The sequence below is a fragment of the Equus przewalskii genome, chromosome 4, assembly GCF_037783145.1.
Source record: "Equus przewalskii isolate Varuska chromosome 4, EquPr2, whole genome shotgun sequence".
NCBI lineage: Eukaryota > Metazoa > Chordata > Mammalia > Perissodactyla > Equidae > Equus > Equus przewalskii.
Genome location: NC_091834.1, coordinates 27,374,831 through 27,392,027, shown reverse-complemented (window position 1 = coordinate 27,392,027; position 17,197 = coordinate 27,374,831). Strand labels below are relative to the sequence as shown.

At 33.7% G+C, this 17,197-nt stretch overlaps 1 protein-coding gene across 13 annotated transcripts in view; it reads left to right on the top strand.

Moving 5' to 3' along the window:
* The window catches only part of PCLO (piccolo presynaptic cytomatrix protein), a 386,610-nt gene that overhangs the window by 277,143 nt on the left and 92,270 nt on the right, over nucleotides 1-17,197 (top strand). For 9 of the 13 annotated variants that reach the window (XR_011539446.1, XR_011539445.1, XR_011539450.1 and 6 more), the window contains 4 exons: nucleotides 5,779-5,887; nucleotides 6,427-6,494; nucleotides 7,739-7,953; nucleotides 16,059-16,109. Coding sequence is in view for 5 of the 13 variants with exons in the window: in XM_070617309.1 (XP_070473410.1) it covers nucleotides 5,779-5,887; nucleotides 6,427-6,494; nucleotides 7,739-7,953; nucleotides 16,059-16,109 (443 nt within the window). In the remaining 8 variants the exon portion in view is untranslated. The remainder of the gene's footprint in view (nucleotides 1-5,778; nucleotides 5,888-6,426; nucleotides 6,495-7,738; nucleotides 7,954-16,058; nucleotides 16,110-17,197) is intronic. The other 4 variants (XR_011539448.1, XR_011539449.1, XR_011539444.1 and 1 more) reach the window with 1 other exon arrangement.

The window sequence follows — 17,197 nt, the reverse complement described above, 5'->3', positions numbered from 1 at the left end:
ATAATTAAAAACAATATGGATATTTCAGAATTCTAACATATTTATTAAATTTCTCATAGAAACCTGTAGCTCAAAACGTATTTTCATAAATTGTAAACAATTGTTTTGTTTTTCATTCTGTCATAGTCATAGTATTCTCTACATCATAGAGTGGAAATTAACTAAAACAGTGATCTAGCAAGTCTAGTCTCCCTTGAGGAAGCCAAGGATGGTTACTTGCTAAAAGGTCACAACGGTTGGTAAATATTCAAGCTAAATGTGAATGTAATTTGATTATGGAGAAAAGAAAGTATCAGCAGTCAACTACCAGCAGCACATTGGTTCATAAAACAAATTTCTGATAGATAAAATATTTATCTCTCTGAAAATAGTGCATATGCTCTTTATTGAAAGATTTAATTTTTTAATGCTAAGTATCAGACAGACACGCATGCACGCACGCACATACACACACACACACAGACAGCTGTATTTGAAAGCGTTATTAGAATTATTGGGTAAAAAAACAATTATAGGCTGCCAGCCCCATGGCGTAGTGGTTAAGTTTGGTGTGTTCCACTTCAGGAGCAAGTTCGCTGGTTCAGATCCCAGGCGCGGACATACACCACTCATCAATCATGCTGAGGCCCACGTGCAAGATAGAGGAAGACTGGCACAGATGTTAGCTCAGGGTTAACCTCAAGCAGAAAGAAAAAGAGGAAGATTGGCAACAGATGTTAGCTCAGGGCAAGTCTTTCTCACCGAAAAATCAAAAAACAAAAACAATCATTTTATGTAGTCTTTTTAGCAATTCAGACTCCTTTACAGTAAAATGAAATTCAGATTGTCTTCATTACAGTTTATCCCTGGAGACAGTGTCCTAGTTAATGGAAATTTTTCTTATGCCCTATTCAAGTTCTGAGGTCATTTTAAACTTATAACTTATTCAGGTGGCTCAGAGAATCTTAGGATTCCCTACAACTGTCTAAGGATACCCATCGAGTGGGAACTGGAGAATGAGGAGAAGGAGAGCAGGTAGATGGAACCTGCTTCAGTGAAAATAGCTCCATTTTTATGTTTTGTATACTGAAGCCCTATTTTAAGTTTTCTTTGAACTGTGCGTTCCAAGAGTAAAAATAATAGCAGTAATAATCACAGTGACAAAAACGGCGGTATTATTATGAGATTAGGTCTTCAACAAGATACTTTTCAGTCTTAAGATTTTATACTTTAGATGAGTTTCCTCAGGAAAATAGATCTAGATTTTGAATGTCTTACCGTATTAGGGTGTCTCCTTTGTCCTGTAAATAAGCAGGACACTATTCCAATGCTATTTTTTTCCTTTACCAAAGATTCCCTCCCTCCATTCTTTGCTCCTTTTCCTTTTTCCTTTCTTCCATCCTTCTTTCTTTCCTTCCTTTCATATTAATGCATAAATAGGTTAAAATTGTAAAATATAAAAAATAATAAAATCCATCTATCTATGTATTGCCCTTATTTTAACACTGCCTAACTTGCAACTGAATGAGTAATTAGTATAACTGATGTGGACAAGGTATTGGACGCCTGAAACTCACTTGCAGGGTTTGTTCGCTGTTTGGAAAGCCAGGGCAGAGGCTCAGTTCAGCTGAGCTGCTGCTAGTTTATAAAGGATTCTTGCGAGCAGATATCCAAACTTAGGAAATTAATCTATAGTCATGGTTAATAATATGAGTGGATAAAAGGTGTAAAACAATAACTTACAAATAATTTCTTATATGCATATATATTGTTGGTTAAATTTGTTTGTTTTGTCTTGTTTTTCACCCCAGCCACATCAGATTCTCATTTCATAGCACTCCAGCCTCGCTGATTCATATAAGGTCCCCTCCTCAGTGTGTGTGTGGTTTTTTTGTTTGGTTGGTTGTTTATTCATTCATTTATTAATATCATTCATTTTCTTTTATCTCATTTTCTTTTCCTATTTCCTTCTTCCCTCTAAGAGCAACTATTATAATTTAGGTGATATCTGTTATTTACATAATACGTAATGTCAGTTTCTAAGACTATCACTGTAATGTACAGGAATGTCATTGCACTGTAGAGCAGATCCTGTTTCTCACTTGTGTTTACTTGGCAAATGATTTTAAGATGGATCCACCTTTGGTGTTAACACCTGATCTGGTCTATTTCCTGCAACCTCTGCTGAATGTATTCACATGAGCATTTACTACACACTCCTTGTCCATTTGTCCTGATACCACCACCTCCTCACACATAGATACTCAAGAAGAAGATTTCTGAGTCATAGAGTGTACATGCGCTTAATGTAATCATGTTCTGCTGCATTGCCCTCCAGAGTGGTCGCACCTATCTGCATTCTCATAAAAATAATTACATGTTTATAAATTGTAAACAAGCAGTTGTTTTATTTTTCATCCTGACATAGTCGTAATAGTCTCACATCATAGAGTGGGGATAAAGTTAACAACTATCTAACAAGTATAACCTCATCTGAAGTCAAGATCCCCTAATTCCACATCTTGGTCAACACATAGTATTTTCTGACTTTCCAAATTTTTGCAATATGATGAGAGTTAAGTAAAATGTCATTATTGCTTTAATTTGCACTTTCTAATCACTAATGAGTCTGGGCTTTTCTTCATGTACTTATAACACTTTTGAATTTTCTTCTCTATTGTCTTCATTTTGCTCATTGCCAAGATTTTATTCCTAGCAGAGTATCATTTTTGTTAATTTTTGTAACAGCATAAAATATTAGACACAAAGATGGTGATCAGCTCAAAGGTGATGAATTGTGTAGTGTCTGCCACATTCTAGGTGCTGAAAAAATATTTGTGGAATAAATAAATAGAATTCATGAGCTTCTGTGTGATATACGTTTGGATATACAGTAACCTATAAGATTTCAACTGTTAACTTAATAATTTTAATCCAGAAGATGTTTTTTAATTAATGGTAAATACTAAATATAGACAAAGAAAGGACATACATGAAATTGTGTATTATAAAAGGAAGAATAACTTTTGCTAGTTTGAGGAGCATACAAAATTAAGTAATCCCAGAAGTTATAAAAACACATATTGATGATGTTTTATGTTTGTTCATTTTTTAAAATTCAAAAATTTTTTTAAATTCAAATTTTTTAATTTTCAAAATTTTTTAAAATTCAAAAATTACCTGATTATTGTCTTTTTTGTTTTGTAATAACCTATTACGTATGAGATTTTGAGTAGCAAATGCTGTCATCACTGTTGCACATTCAGCAAAAATTCGGATTATCTTAGTTTTCCTATTAGAAGCTATTAGAACAGGCACTTTCTAGGGATATATTGAAGTATCATCTATACAGTCTCAAACTTGAACAATTATTGTGAATGTTGATATAATTTAAATATAAAGAAAATGTAAGTGTTTTCTAATAATGCTAAATAATAAGTATAACCATTAATGTGTACACCATCTTCCAGGAATTATTTCTAAAACAAAATCAGAGTAAAAAGTTATCTTAACTGAATAGACCTATATTCAAATCTTAAATGATAAAATACTACTTCAGTGAACTTTCATGCAGTATGATCATTTTCAACAAATTTTTGTGTGAATTTTAAAATAGTTTATAGGACTTTATAATTAAATATGTTTCAAAAGTATCATATTTGAAATCACGTCATACTTAATTCTCACAACTACTAAAATCATCTTATGAATTAATAAGGAGTGGTTTGTATATTCACTTGGTTATTTTAGTATGGTTCTTGTCGGGTCTGTAGGAAGTTGGAGAGGCAATGGAAAGGGGAGGTGTTATTACATGACTATTTTAAGTAGTCACATTCCCTGTAGTGTCTGATAGTCACTGTTGAAACCAAGTCCAGATAAAAGAACTAGCAAAAAATTTTGAACAGCAATACTGCACCAACTCTGGTGGGAAACTGAGGGAGTGGAAAAGAAATTCAGCTGGTATACTATGGGACAGAGCAGATCATGTATTTCATGGTCTCAGGTCTCTATCCAGGCAAGACCCTAGCTATCTGTAAATTTTTTTTCAGCAATTTTATTAATTATTCTAAATGATTTTCACTTTTTTATGACTAGAAGCATTTTTCGTTTCACTGGATAATTATGTTTTGTAAATTTGCCCCTTTATTTTGAGATGTAAAAAATGAGCAGGTAAATTCAAAAGAAAAAGCATGAAGATTATGCAGCTATTTCTTTTCATAAAATATGCTTCTGCAGAAAAGTGACAATGCAATTTCTGAACTATAACACCATTAATTTGTTTCAATTCAAAATCATCCGTTCATAAATGTACTCTTTCTCCTGACTAAAGAAAAGTGTGTTTTTCAGTGTGCTTTTCCTCTTTCAGTGTGATAAATTTTCCTTTAGTGGTATTATCACTGTCTTTTATGTAATTTTCTCATTTTATGTGTACAACAGCCTGGGATTGTTGAAATAAACCTAAGGCCCATCTGAAGATAAAGTTTTCTTGGAGTAAGTTATAGAAAAGTCATTCGTGTTTGTGTTATTGTGGGCATTTTTATGGACTTCTTTTTGCCATTTCACTGTAATAAAAGCATTTCCCTTACTTGTTTGCAACTGGAAATATGCTTTCCAATGTGTATTAAAAATCATTAAAACTTTTAAAGACTCAGTCATGCCATTTTAGAACTTCCCACAGGGCCAATGGTGAGCAATAGGGAATTTCACATGGGGATCTGTGAAGCTCATTGAACATCTAATTGTTCAACAGACATTTCTTTTTATTTAAATTATAGCTTTAGTTATGGCATACAGATTTTTTTTTTTTGGGTAAAGCTGGTAGCATTCACAAATATTTGGGCACTATAACTTTGGATAGTTGTATCTAATTTATATTCAGCTCACATAGCCACATATTAGAACTATGTGATTCCTGCCAAATATGCACCCCTAAATTATTTTGACAGCTCATATAAAATGGACAAAAGAAACTAAATGTAAAATGTGGAAATATTAATTATAACTGCTTTTTTTATATGAAAATTATCTTTCTAGATGGAGAAGAAGCATGAAATGCCCTGTAACCAATCCAGCAATACAATTTACAGGACCCAGTGCAAAATGAAAATGTAGGGCTCTTTGTTCAAATATTATTTTGAATTTTAAGATAACAGCAAAGCATTAAACCAAGCATGGGGACCTTCTGAGCTACTGCAGGCCACCTGCCCATGAAGCTGCCCTCCCTGTGACATTCCTGCTTCTTCCATTCAGTAATGTCTTCCATGCAGTGAAGAAAAAGAAACAAAGTAGAAATCTGTTTTATCTGAGCAAAGTTCAAGCTCTAACAATTTCTTAAGGGGAGCTTCACAGCAAAATCCTAATGACTTTTTTCTACTACTCCCATTCCTCAATAGAACATGGAAGTTTACACTCTTCTAGTTGCTTGTCCCCATGGAAAAATTATGTTGGTGGTTGTAATTATTATTTTTTTCTACACAAAATTGGTCTAAGGAATATATATTCAATAACGTTTTCTTTATAGCAGTATGAACAGAATGCATGTGTTTGATAATGTTTAATAGATTTTCAAAAGCAACAATTTGCATGTTGTATTAGATATATTTTGTGTGTTCAGGTAAGTTGATGCGATCAAGTTACGTATAGTTTTGGTATGAATGCTCCAGAGAACTTTGAACTGGTGTTCTTTGACACGGTGTGCTGAGTTGGTTTTTAAATGCAAAGCAATGTCTTCTATGCCCTGTGGACCCAGACTAGAAATAGCACACATGTTTTATTTTATAATTGAATTTGTCTTTTCAGGGATGCAAGTATTGGAATGGAATGGAATTCCTTTAACTTCTAAAACATATGAAGAAGTGCAGAGTATCATTAGTCAGCAAAGTGGGGAAGCAGAGATATGTGTAAGACTGTGAGTTTTTCCCCATCTTTTTGTTTCCATTTTTTGGCTATTCATGGCTCTTTTAATTTAAAAGTGTTAAGGTGGAACCTTTGCCAGTCAGCAAAATTTTCTGTAATTAGACAATAAAGTGAATACAAGTTTTATAGATTTCTTGTTCAGAATCTAAGTTTAAAGCATAGAAAGAATTCAGCTAATTTTGTTTCTGATTGTGTCAATAGCTCTCCCCTTTCATGTTTTATTGAAACATGCTTCATTTAGATGAAAGCCTAAACCCGTTTAGATTTCATGGATGTGTATAGTGTTTCAAATGAACTTACATTTAATCCATAAAGATTTCACCTTAAATGATCATTTTTATCAGCTGACTTTTAACAGCACTGCAAGTATATATTTGGTTAGAAGGGTGAGCATGCTTTGAAATTGCTTTCTATCATTAACCACTTATCATTTTCCTACTGAAAAAAAATATTCAGGGTAGTTGGAAAAAACGGGCCTTTTGTCTCAGGCTTCCTCAATTTCTTTCTCAATTTTTTTGTTTTAATTTTTAGGGACCTCAATATGCTATCAGATTCTGAAAATCCCCAGCACCTGGAACTTCATGAAGCACCAAAAGCCGGTAGGTGAAAGCAATCTGCTTTCAACTGCAGGTAAAGAAGTACAGGTGGTTGTAGAGGCAGATGGAGCCGCAGATGAAGATAGACATAAACAACAATACAGGCAAAAATAAAGTCATAGATACATAGATGTTCACATATTTATGTATTTGAAAACAACATCAAAAGCATTGTAGGGCCCAACCCCTTGGTCTAGTGGTTAAGTTTGGCACACTTCACTTTGGCGACCCAGGTTTGCAGGTGCAGATCCCGGGCGCAGACCTACACCACTCCTCAGCCATGCTATGGCAGCGACCCACATGTAAAGTGGAGGAAGACTGACACAGATGTTAGCTCAGGACTAATCTTCTTCAGCTAAAAAAAGCACTGTTGCTACATTTTTAGAATTCTAGGGAAACATATTTGCATGATAGACCCATTAAAGAAATTCATATGAAGTTCATTCTGTGTCAGTTCACATTTTTAATTCTTTAAAATTAAATTCATTCCATCACAGTAATCCAAGGAGCCATTTGTTTTTGGTTTATATAGTTCTTAGATAATACTTGATTCTTTTTATCATAACTGGGTTTGAAACACTTATTCCTGAACCTTTTGATTGCCTTTTTATAATAAATAAAAATCAACATGTAATTTCATAATATACGATGAAATATATTTAACTCTTTGTTAGATAACAAATATAGTCTACAAATTTAGATCAATTATAAGATTAAAAATATCACTCATTCCTTTGTTTAACACATATTTATTTAGCACTTCCTATGTTACAGGCCAGCACTGAGTCTGGGTTACTACACCAAACAGAACAGACCAAGGCCTGTAGAATTTTCATACAACTATAAATGTAAACGTACTCTTTGAAGTTTCCCCCTTAGAGAAAGGGACATGTAAGATTTAGAGAGGGAAAAATAGCCAATCATACAAGTTAAGTCCCTGTGAATAAAATAGAATATTTTATCATTCATACATACAGTTCTGTATATAAAACATTAAAAACATTTTTCCTAAGATGCAATGGGAACCTCAATTTCCCTCTGTAATTCAGCAGTCTTTCACTCTTCTCTGAGCCTTCTAGACTTTAGATAAAGATACATAAAGGTACAATTGTGTTTGTTTATTTTAAAAAATTTAGCCTGTTTTATAAGTAATATTTTGACTTTGTCATCTAGATCTCAAATAAGTCCCATTGTATTAAGTACCTATTAAGCTGGGAAATATGTAAAGCCATTTCATTTTGTTATAGTGGATAAAGCGAAATCCCCAGGGGTTGATCCTAAGCAGTTGGCAGCAGAGCTCCAGAAGGTTTCACTACAACAGTCACCACTCGTTCTGTCTTCCGTCGTTGAAAAAGGATCTCACGTTCATTCAGGTCCTACATCAGCAGGATCCAGTTCCGTTCCCAGCCCTGGGCAACCAGGGTCACCTTCAGTGAGCAAAAAGAAACATGGCAGCAGCAAGGTGAGAAGCGTTCAATGTGACCTCTAGTTACTTATTTTCTAGCTCCTTATTCAGTCTAGGAGATAGGAAATACAGTATCATTTTCTAAGGGTTTTTTTTTGTGGTTTCTCGTTTCCTAATGATCTATTGAAACAAAAACATTTTTCCATTTCCAAGTATGTAACGGGTCAAGATGTACCATGATGATGTGTTTCTACATTTCTTAAAATATTTTAGTAGTTATTATTATGAAGAACTTGAAAAATTGTTTGATGCTTCATATCTCCTGCTTCTTTTTCTTTGCTGTTGTTGCATAAATCTGAGCCTCTTTTGTGTATTGAATATTAGTTTTGCATCTTTTTGGAAACATGAGATATATATTAAATTAGATTTTCCAACTTAAATAAAAAGTAAAAAGACACAAAGATAAGGAGAATTTAGGACAATAAGAAACAAAGAAAAACAATAACATTCTTGCCATTTTGAATTTTATCCCTAATTCCATACTAATAAATTTTTCTTGAAGCAAATCTTCATTTGAAACAAATGTTTCCAAAAGTATTATTTCAAAGTTGCTGAGGAATTAAAAGAGAACATAGAATTAATTTTTAACCTAATAAGAGCAGATGAAAATAGAGACAATGTTTAATATTTCTCTCATAGATTTGATTCTTAATAGAGAAACTCTCCTCATGGTTGATAAATACATTGGAAAAAGTATTCTTTTGTTTAATGTGAATAAAGGTTTTTCTTTATGTGTTGAGACATACAGGAGGGATAGGCTATCCATGAGTAAAGTGGACTTCAGAAAACAAAATGTGTTTTCCTTAGTATAAAAACATAGCAGATGTCACCAAAAATCCCTTTTATTCAGAAGCAAACAACAAATGTAGGATGATTTTGATCACTGCATCATAAAATGACTTGTTCCAAAATAAATATAGCAAAGCTTCACTAAGAATAATTTCGAGGATAGTTACACTAAATTTCACAATAAATTTTTACACAGCTATATTTTACCACATGCAAGTATGTGTTAATTTTGAAGAATTATCTCATGGACACTCTGTTTTAATAATTATTTTTAAATAATTTGTATATTAGTCAACTAAAATACAACATAATTAATACTGTTTTCTGTTTTTTAGATGTTTTCATGTTATATAAATATAATTTGAAAGCATTTGAAGACAATTTCGTCTTAAATTTGGCAATTACTATCTCCCGTAATATTGTTTATTTTTTTCATGTTCTTACATTTTTCCTATATTCACTAGTTGTTTAACCACTGCTTGTTAGGTACTATGATAAAGGGTGGGGCACGAAATAAATCCAAGAGTCCTTAACCTGAAATACAAAACTAAAAGATTTTGGATTTTAGAGATGTTTCTCATATTAGCTATAAAATGCAGGTTCTGAGTTTCCTTTTATTTCATTCTTAATCTCTCCTTTTAGTTAATCTCAGCCACTATGTGCCTTCAAACATCATTAGTATGCTTACTATTTCCAATTTTATTTTTGGCTGAGACCTATCTCTTGAATTACAAACTAATATTTCTAGTTCCTTTCTCAACATCTCCACCTAGGAGACCTAAATACGTGACAGGTCTGCTAGCAAAGTTTCCAAACCAAGCACATTATAGTTCTACAAATCTATCATCCTGATATTTATTATTTCAGCAATTGACATCACCATCCTCCCAAGAAATTAAGCATAAACTTAGGAGAGAATACCATTGCCTCTTCTTTCCTCTTCACTCACATTGCCTAATCAGTCACTGAATCTTAATCCTGCGAGTTCTAATTTTCTAATAATTCTCTGGTAATTTTCTGTTTTCTCCGAACTTGCCATTTCCTTTAGCAAAGCATTATTTTTTGGCCAACGTTATTGTACTCACTACTGGTAACTCCACTCACCAATCTCTCCTTTTTCTTCTTAAACTGCCCTCCAACTATCTAATCTGTGGCACAATGATCTGATTGGGTCATTATCCTGTTTAAAAGATATTCCTGCTACTTGGAATGTCTGCTGCACCACCTCTGCCTATGACCTTATCCTGCTCATTCTAAAAGGGCCTGATCAAAGGTTTTCCTTGAGAGATTATCACAGTAAGCATAATGTTGTCAGATCTTTACAAGTAGCCTTGCTAGTAAGTACTCTACTTATTAGGGTTTCCAACTCATTCCTACTTTCCCAGACATTTTTGGATGCCACCTTAATGTCAAGGGTCATACTTGGTAGCCAAGATGCCAAGATGGATAAAATTTCTTCCCTGCATACCAGGTAGACCAGTGATTCTAAAGCATGCTTCCAGTCCAACAGCATGAGCATCTTCTGGGAACTGGTTAAAAATGCAAATTATTGACCCCACTCTTGGCCTTCTGAACCAGAAACACCAGGATGGGGCCAGCAATTTGGGTTTTAATAAGTTCTCTGATTGTGTACGATGCCTCTTGAAGTTTGACTAGTGCTGACCTAATTAAAGATGAAGAATGGTATGTAAACAAATTCAATGAAGGTATAATGTTGGAAGTCATTAAGACATAGAGTGAGGGCACCCAAAAGAGTAGGGTTAGGAAACTGGTGTTTAGCTCACAAACTGATTTTGGTAGAGGCAAAAAAGGGACCAACATTCCAAGCAGAGAGTGCAGCATGAAAAAAATTTCAGAAACAAAAATTTCCATGCCTAGAACATAGGTATACAAAATATATAAGCATAGGAAATAAAGGAGAAGCCTGGATAGTTGTAAATTGGAGGACATTATATGCCATGCCTGGCTTTTACACTACCATCTGCAGAAAATGAAGAGCCAGTGAAAATCCTTAAGGAAAGATGAAATAAGAATAACAGGAAACCTTCTTCCCTGAAGTCTTTCCATATTCTAATCCTTCCCTAAAGTCAAAAGTTATCCTTCCTTCATCCCTTCCTCCTAAGTGCCAGCTGCTTTGTGTCTCTTAAGACTGTTGATGTCTTGATTGTAGTTACCAGTTTGCTTGTTTTATTCTCCCAACTGGGCTTCAAGCTCCTTAAGAACCAAGAGCCAGTTCTTATTTTCTCTATTGCCCCCTAAGTACATAGTAGAGTGGCTTGCACAGAACAGTAACAACAAATAAATACTGTGAACTAAAACATCAGTGGGTACTTGTGAGTCTGTGTAATATTGTCATATACAAAATTTGATTTTTTTTTTATCATGTGTTAACTTTTTTGGCAATGATTAGAAGAAGAAACAGGTATTATGGTACATATATCAAGTAAATGATACTGACAGGTTTTATGATACGTAATAATTCTTTTCTATGCCAAGAATGTGGCTTATGTAGTTTTCACAGCATTTTTGCTGTAATAAAAAGTTATAAAGTTGCACTTGAAATGTGGCAGTCTTAATTGAGATATGATGTATGTGTGAATTACATGTGAAATTTGAAGACCTAGTATGAAAAAAGAATGTAAAATATCTCATTACAATTTTTATATTGATTTCATGGTGAAATGATAATATTTGAACAAATTGGGTTAAATAAAATATATTATTAAAAATTAATTTCACGAGGGGCCAGCCCCATAGCCCAGTGGTTACGTTCACATGCTGTGCTTCGGTGGCCCAGGGTTTTGCTGGTTCAGATCCTGGGCACAGACCTAACACGACTCATCAAGCCATGCTGAGGCAGCGTCCCACATGCCACACCTAGAAGAACCCAAACTAAAATATACAGCTATGTACTGGGGGGCTTTGGGGAGAAGAAGGAAAAATAAAAATAAATAAATAAATAAATAAATAAAAATCTTTAAATAAAAAATTAATTTCACCAGATAATTTTTACCTTTTTTGGTGGGGGAAGCAATATTAGCCCTGAGCTAACATCCGCTGCCAATCCTCCTCTTTTTGCTGAGGAAGATTGGCCCTAAGCTAACATCCATGCTCATCTTCCTCTACTTTGTATCTGGGACGCCTGCCACAGTATGGCTTGATGAGTGGTGCTTAGGTCCACGCCCAGGATCCAAACTGGCGAATCCCAGGCCACTGAAGCAGAGCATGAAAACTTAACTGCTTAACCAGGCCAGCCCCTAATTTTTACATTTTTAATGTGACTACTAGAATATTTAAAATTACCTGTCTGGCTCACATATTCTACTGGACAGTGATGGTATAGAGATTACTTAATTCTTATTAGTAGTAATAACAATAACCGAATCTGATTATTTTTCAGATGTACATGTGTATAATATCGTATGTCAATTACTAATTGAAATGTATAGTCACTAAATGCTAACACTCTTGAAGAAAGGGACCACTACCTATTCATCGTTTGAGGGTTTTATCTTCAACATTCAGTTAGCACAGAGTTTCTCGAAATATTTTTGCTGAATGAATGACTGAATAAATAGATTTAATGTATTTCTTGACTCATCAACATGTAGTATGCATAAAAGGCAATACTTTCTTTTATTTGTTCTCCAAATCCTACAATGTTAAAAAATTTATATTGAGAGATTATAGAAACATCAAGTGATGGTCTGAAGCTTATATATCACTGAGTCAGGTAATATAATATGTCCAAATATATCATATATTCTTTGGATAATTTAGAGAATTATGGTTTTAACTACTTTGTGTTTTCCTTAAGTGTGAGACTAATTAAATATTAAATTACAAAACATTAATGTAACAATGTATTAAAACTAAAATATTTAAATCAGAGTTAGCATAATTATTCATTTAGATATTTAGAACACCATCTATTAAACATTATAAATGATTATTCATAAGTAATTATTAATCTATTAATAATACTCTAAATGATTGCGTCTGAGTAAATACTGGTAAAATATGAATCTAAATTATTTAAATACATTTTTAAATTGTATAAGTTACATATGTAAGACTATTTTGAATTATTTTGCTTAAACTAATCCAATATGAATTTTTGTCTTCCAGATTTTTAGTTTACTCCTTCAAGTTGTTTTGTCTCTGAAATTCTAGCCAAACTTTCTTCATTTTTATCTTTAAAGTCTAAATAATTTCTTCCAAGTCTTGGTGTAAATAAATAATTTAACTAAAGTGCTTATTAGTTTTAAATGTTCTTATGAAATCGGTCCTTGGTTTCCCAAACTTTGCTGGTCATGGCACCCTTAATGTCTCAGTAATTTTTTCATGGCACACTTATGCTCAAAGAAATACCTGAAGAGTTTTATTTGTTAAGTAGTTAGGTACAAACAATTTAATTACTATTTATGTCCGAACATCTTACTAACCACTGGAAAAAATAGTACACATAAAATGTATTTGCTTCATTGTCAGCAACTAAAATTACATGTCAATGGGATATGTGTACCTGCTAGGTGTTGCACAACTCCTCAAGGCATGCAATCAGATTGGGCACTAACACTCGTTTCCCGTTCCACGCTGGTATTACTGATTTTCTTGCAGTACATTTTTTGTCACTGCAGTCATCAAAAACCAGCCTCACAAAGATATGACATCATTGAAAGGAAAGTAGTTGGCTCTAATCTTGAAATGTAACTACCTAGAGCTGGTAGTTTGCCTGGGGTCCAACAGATATTGCTCCTTTTCCTTCTATAATTGAAAATATCCCTCTGTGCTCTTATGAGTTCACTGCCACACTCCAGAACAATTAAAAATGATCCATAATCAAAGATCTAAAGATTAGGCCTGAAGCAATAAGTCTTCTAGAAGAGAATATCCGGAGGACACTCTTTGACATCAGCTTCAAAAGAATCTTTTTGGACACCATAACCCCTCACATGAGGGAAACAATAGATAGTATAAACAAATGGGACTTCATCAGACTAAAGAGCTTCTTCAAGGCAAGGGAAAACAGGATTGAAACAAAAAAACAGCCCAGTAATTGGGAAAAAATATTTACAAGTTATTTATCCGACAAAGGGTTAATCTCCATAAGATACAAAGAACTCACACAACCCAACAATAAAAAATAAAACAACCCAATTACAAAATGGGCAGGGGACATGAACAGACATTTCTCCAAAGAAGATATAGGGATAGCCAATAGACACATGAAAAGATGCTCATCATCACTAATCATCAGGGAAATGCAAATCAAAACTATACTAAGATATCACCTTACACCTGTTAGAATGGCAAAAATATCCAAAACCAAGAGTGACAAATGTTGGAGAGGCTGTGGAGAAAAGGGAACCCTCATACACTGTTGGTGGGAATGCAAACTGGTGCAGCCACTATGGAAAACAGTATGGAGATTCCTCAAAAAGTTAAGAATAGAAATACCTTATGACCCAGCCATCCCACTACTGGGTATCTATCCTAAGAACCTGAAATCAGCAATTCCAAAAGTCCCATGCACCCCTATGTTCATCGCAGCATTATTCACAATAGCCAAGTCATGGAACCAACCTAAGTGCCCAGCAACTGATGATTGGATAAAGAAGATGTGGTATATATATACAATGGAATACTACTCGGCCATAAAAAAGGACAAAGTCGTCCCATTCACAACAACATGGATAGACCTTGTGGGTATTGTGTTGAGTGAAATAAGCCAGACAGAGAAAGTCGTACTCTGTATGACTCCACTCATAGGTGGTAGTTAACATATGGAGAAAGAGAACTGATCGGTGGTTACCATGGGAAAGGGGGTTGGGAGGAGGTCACTAGGGGTGAAGTGGTGTACCTACAACATGACTAATAATGATGTACAACTGTAATTTCACAAGGTTGTTAACAACATAACCTTAATAAAAAAAAATGATCCATAAGTTTGTTCTCTTTGTTAAATCTAGTTATGTTTGCATGATCATATGTCAAATGAGCTACAACTGTCAAAAAGAAATGAAAACAAAATGTTTCCAATATTCACTCTGCTTTTCTTTCTGTCTTCTTTTTGACTTTTTATCTCAATTATTCTTTATCTTTCCTCATTGAGATGCAAGGATATCTGGTTTCAGGAACTTCTTTTTCTAAATTCAGTTTGCTTTTCTTGAAATTTAAATAGTAAAATAATTATTAAGTAAATATAATTGTTCAATACCCAATAGTTTGTCCTTTGCAAACAGAGCACATTTTAAGTATTAATAAATGGCCATTCTTATAAATGAGCTGAACAAATAAAGGATATATAGCTTAAAAAATTTAACCCCTATCTCATAACTTTACCAATGATTACATTATTTTTATTCCTAAGTTATTGCACAGAACAAGATCTGGAATATAGCGGTCTTCCTTTGATAGCTCTCATTTCTGGGATAAAAATATAAAGGAACAGGTAGCAGAGCAAGGATATCCATCTAAATATTATGGATCTTTTCTTTCCAGTTATTAAAACAAGGCCAATATTATGTACATGTAGGGAGACAGGGCCTTATTTGTAGGGGAGCAAGCTGGCCTCCATTTTAGGAAATATCTCCCTATATTAATGCCACTTTGCCTGAAATTCTGTTATAGCTCTGGGGTCAGGGACATCATCTCTCTTTTGTACAAATAATACATTGAAATGTAACAGGTCAACAGTCAGTCATTTATTCAGCAATATGAATCAGTCTACCAGATCACGTTCCTAACTCTTTTTAAGGCTTTACTGACAAAAGGGACTTATGAAGGAAATGAGAACTTATATAGAATGGGATAGAATTCTAACTAAGGAGTGTGAAATATTAGAAAGCAATTGCTTAGGTGCTTCACTCTCGAAGGGAGCAGGGAGAGGCTGAGCACCTACAAAGTAGTACAAGGGTAGACTTTTATCGGCGCTCCTAGGCAGTCGTTATATAAAAACAATGTCTTTTTCAATCTTCTATAGATCTTTAAAACCTGTAAATGCTTAAATTGAGTACTTTATACCAACCATGCTAGTTTTCTTAAGTAATTGAAAATACATTCCTGCAGGTATAAAAGTATAGCTTCAGAACAGGCTTAACAAAATCAAAAATAGATTTATGTATCTATAAAATTAAACATGTATTGAGAAGTGTAAGTAGACACCATATTCTAAAGCAGACAAATGGATGAAATATATTTTCCAGGCAATGTATTCTAACCAATTAGAATTTAGTTTCAGAAGGAGGTGGAAGTGGTAAATTCTATAAAGGGTTTATCCATTAATGTAATATATGTTTTTACTTTTGCAGCCTACTGATGCAACAAAGGTTGTCTCTCATCCAATTACAGGGGAAATTCAGGTATGAAAATGTTTTAAAAATCATCATTATACCATCCTTTTTGGCTGTCTTTTTCACTGGTCCATTGAAATTGTAAACACTCTTAGAAATTTTCCTGTTGTATAACACATACAGACCTGTAACAAAAGAAACAATTTTATAGAATAGTGATTGAATACAAATATATGTTTTGAAATCTAATTATATCTATGAAATTCTATACTTTGAAGTCTGCCTGATACCTTAGCAGTATCAATACATTTTATCCCTCAGTTACTTTATACTTGTTGAAAATGTTTCAAACATGACAGATTCTCCTGGAAATTTAAGGATTCCTCTTTAAGAGTTTCATAAGTCTAATGCTATCCTTTTTTCTTCCTCCTATCAACAATTGTTAAATAATTGCTGAACAATTCTTCTAGAGCACCGTTTTTCATACTGAGGCTCATAACCAATTTTTAATTTATAAAGTCACTTTAGAGGATTTTGACTAGGAAAACAGAAAAAAAATGGTATAAATCACTATCTTTTTTAGTTCTATGTGTGCATGTGTTTCTGTATTTATGTATTGTATCATAACATATATTTCTTACTATGGGTCATAGTCAAAAATATTAGAAAAACAGTGCTTTAGATGATACCAAAAAGTAATTTAGGGTAGATAAGAAATGTCATTTAGAAAGAATCGATGCAATATAAAATAATAAAGATAGTAAATTTCAGATAAAGGAAAGAGAACAATAGGTCTTAGCTGTGTCTCCAACAAGTTCTAGAGGAAATTTTCATGACTTGTCTCTACAGGAACATTTCACTGCAGCCAGCTAAGCTCCTAATGTCGTTAGTCTCCGGCAGCAGAACATTTCCTTGCACCATTTCTTCTTCCAGGAACACACTCCTCCTTTCTCTCTGCTTATCCTCGAGTTAGTTCAAACCTCTGTTGTCCTTTGGGAAGTCTCCAACATGTTCTAGAGGAAATTTTCATGAAAGACTTCTGGCCGCAGTGAAATGTTCCTGTAGAGATAAGTTGAGACTGAATTAAAAAGAACCTTGAACACAGTCCGAGGGGTGTTAGCCGCTACATAATAGGGTGATCAGTAAATATTTTGGAG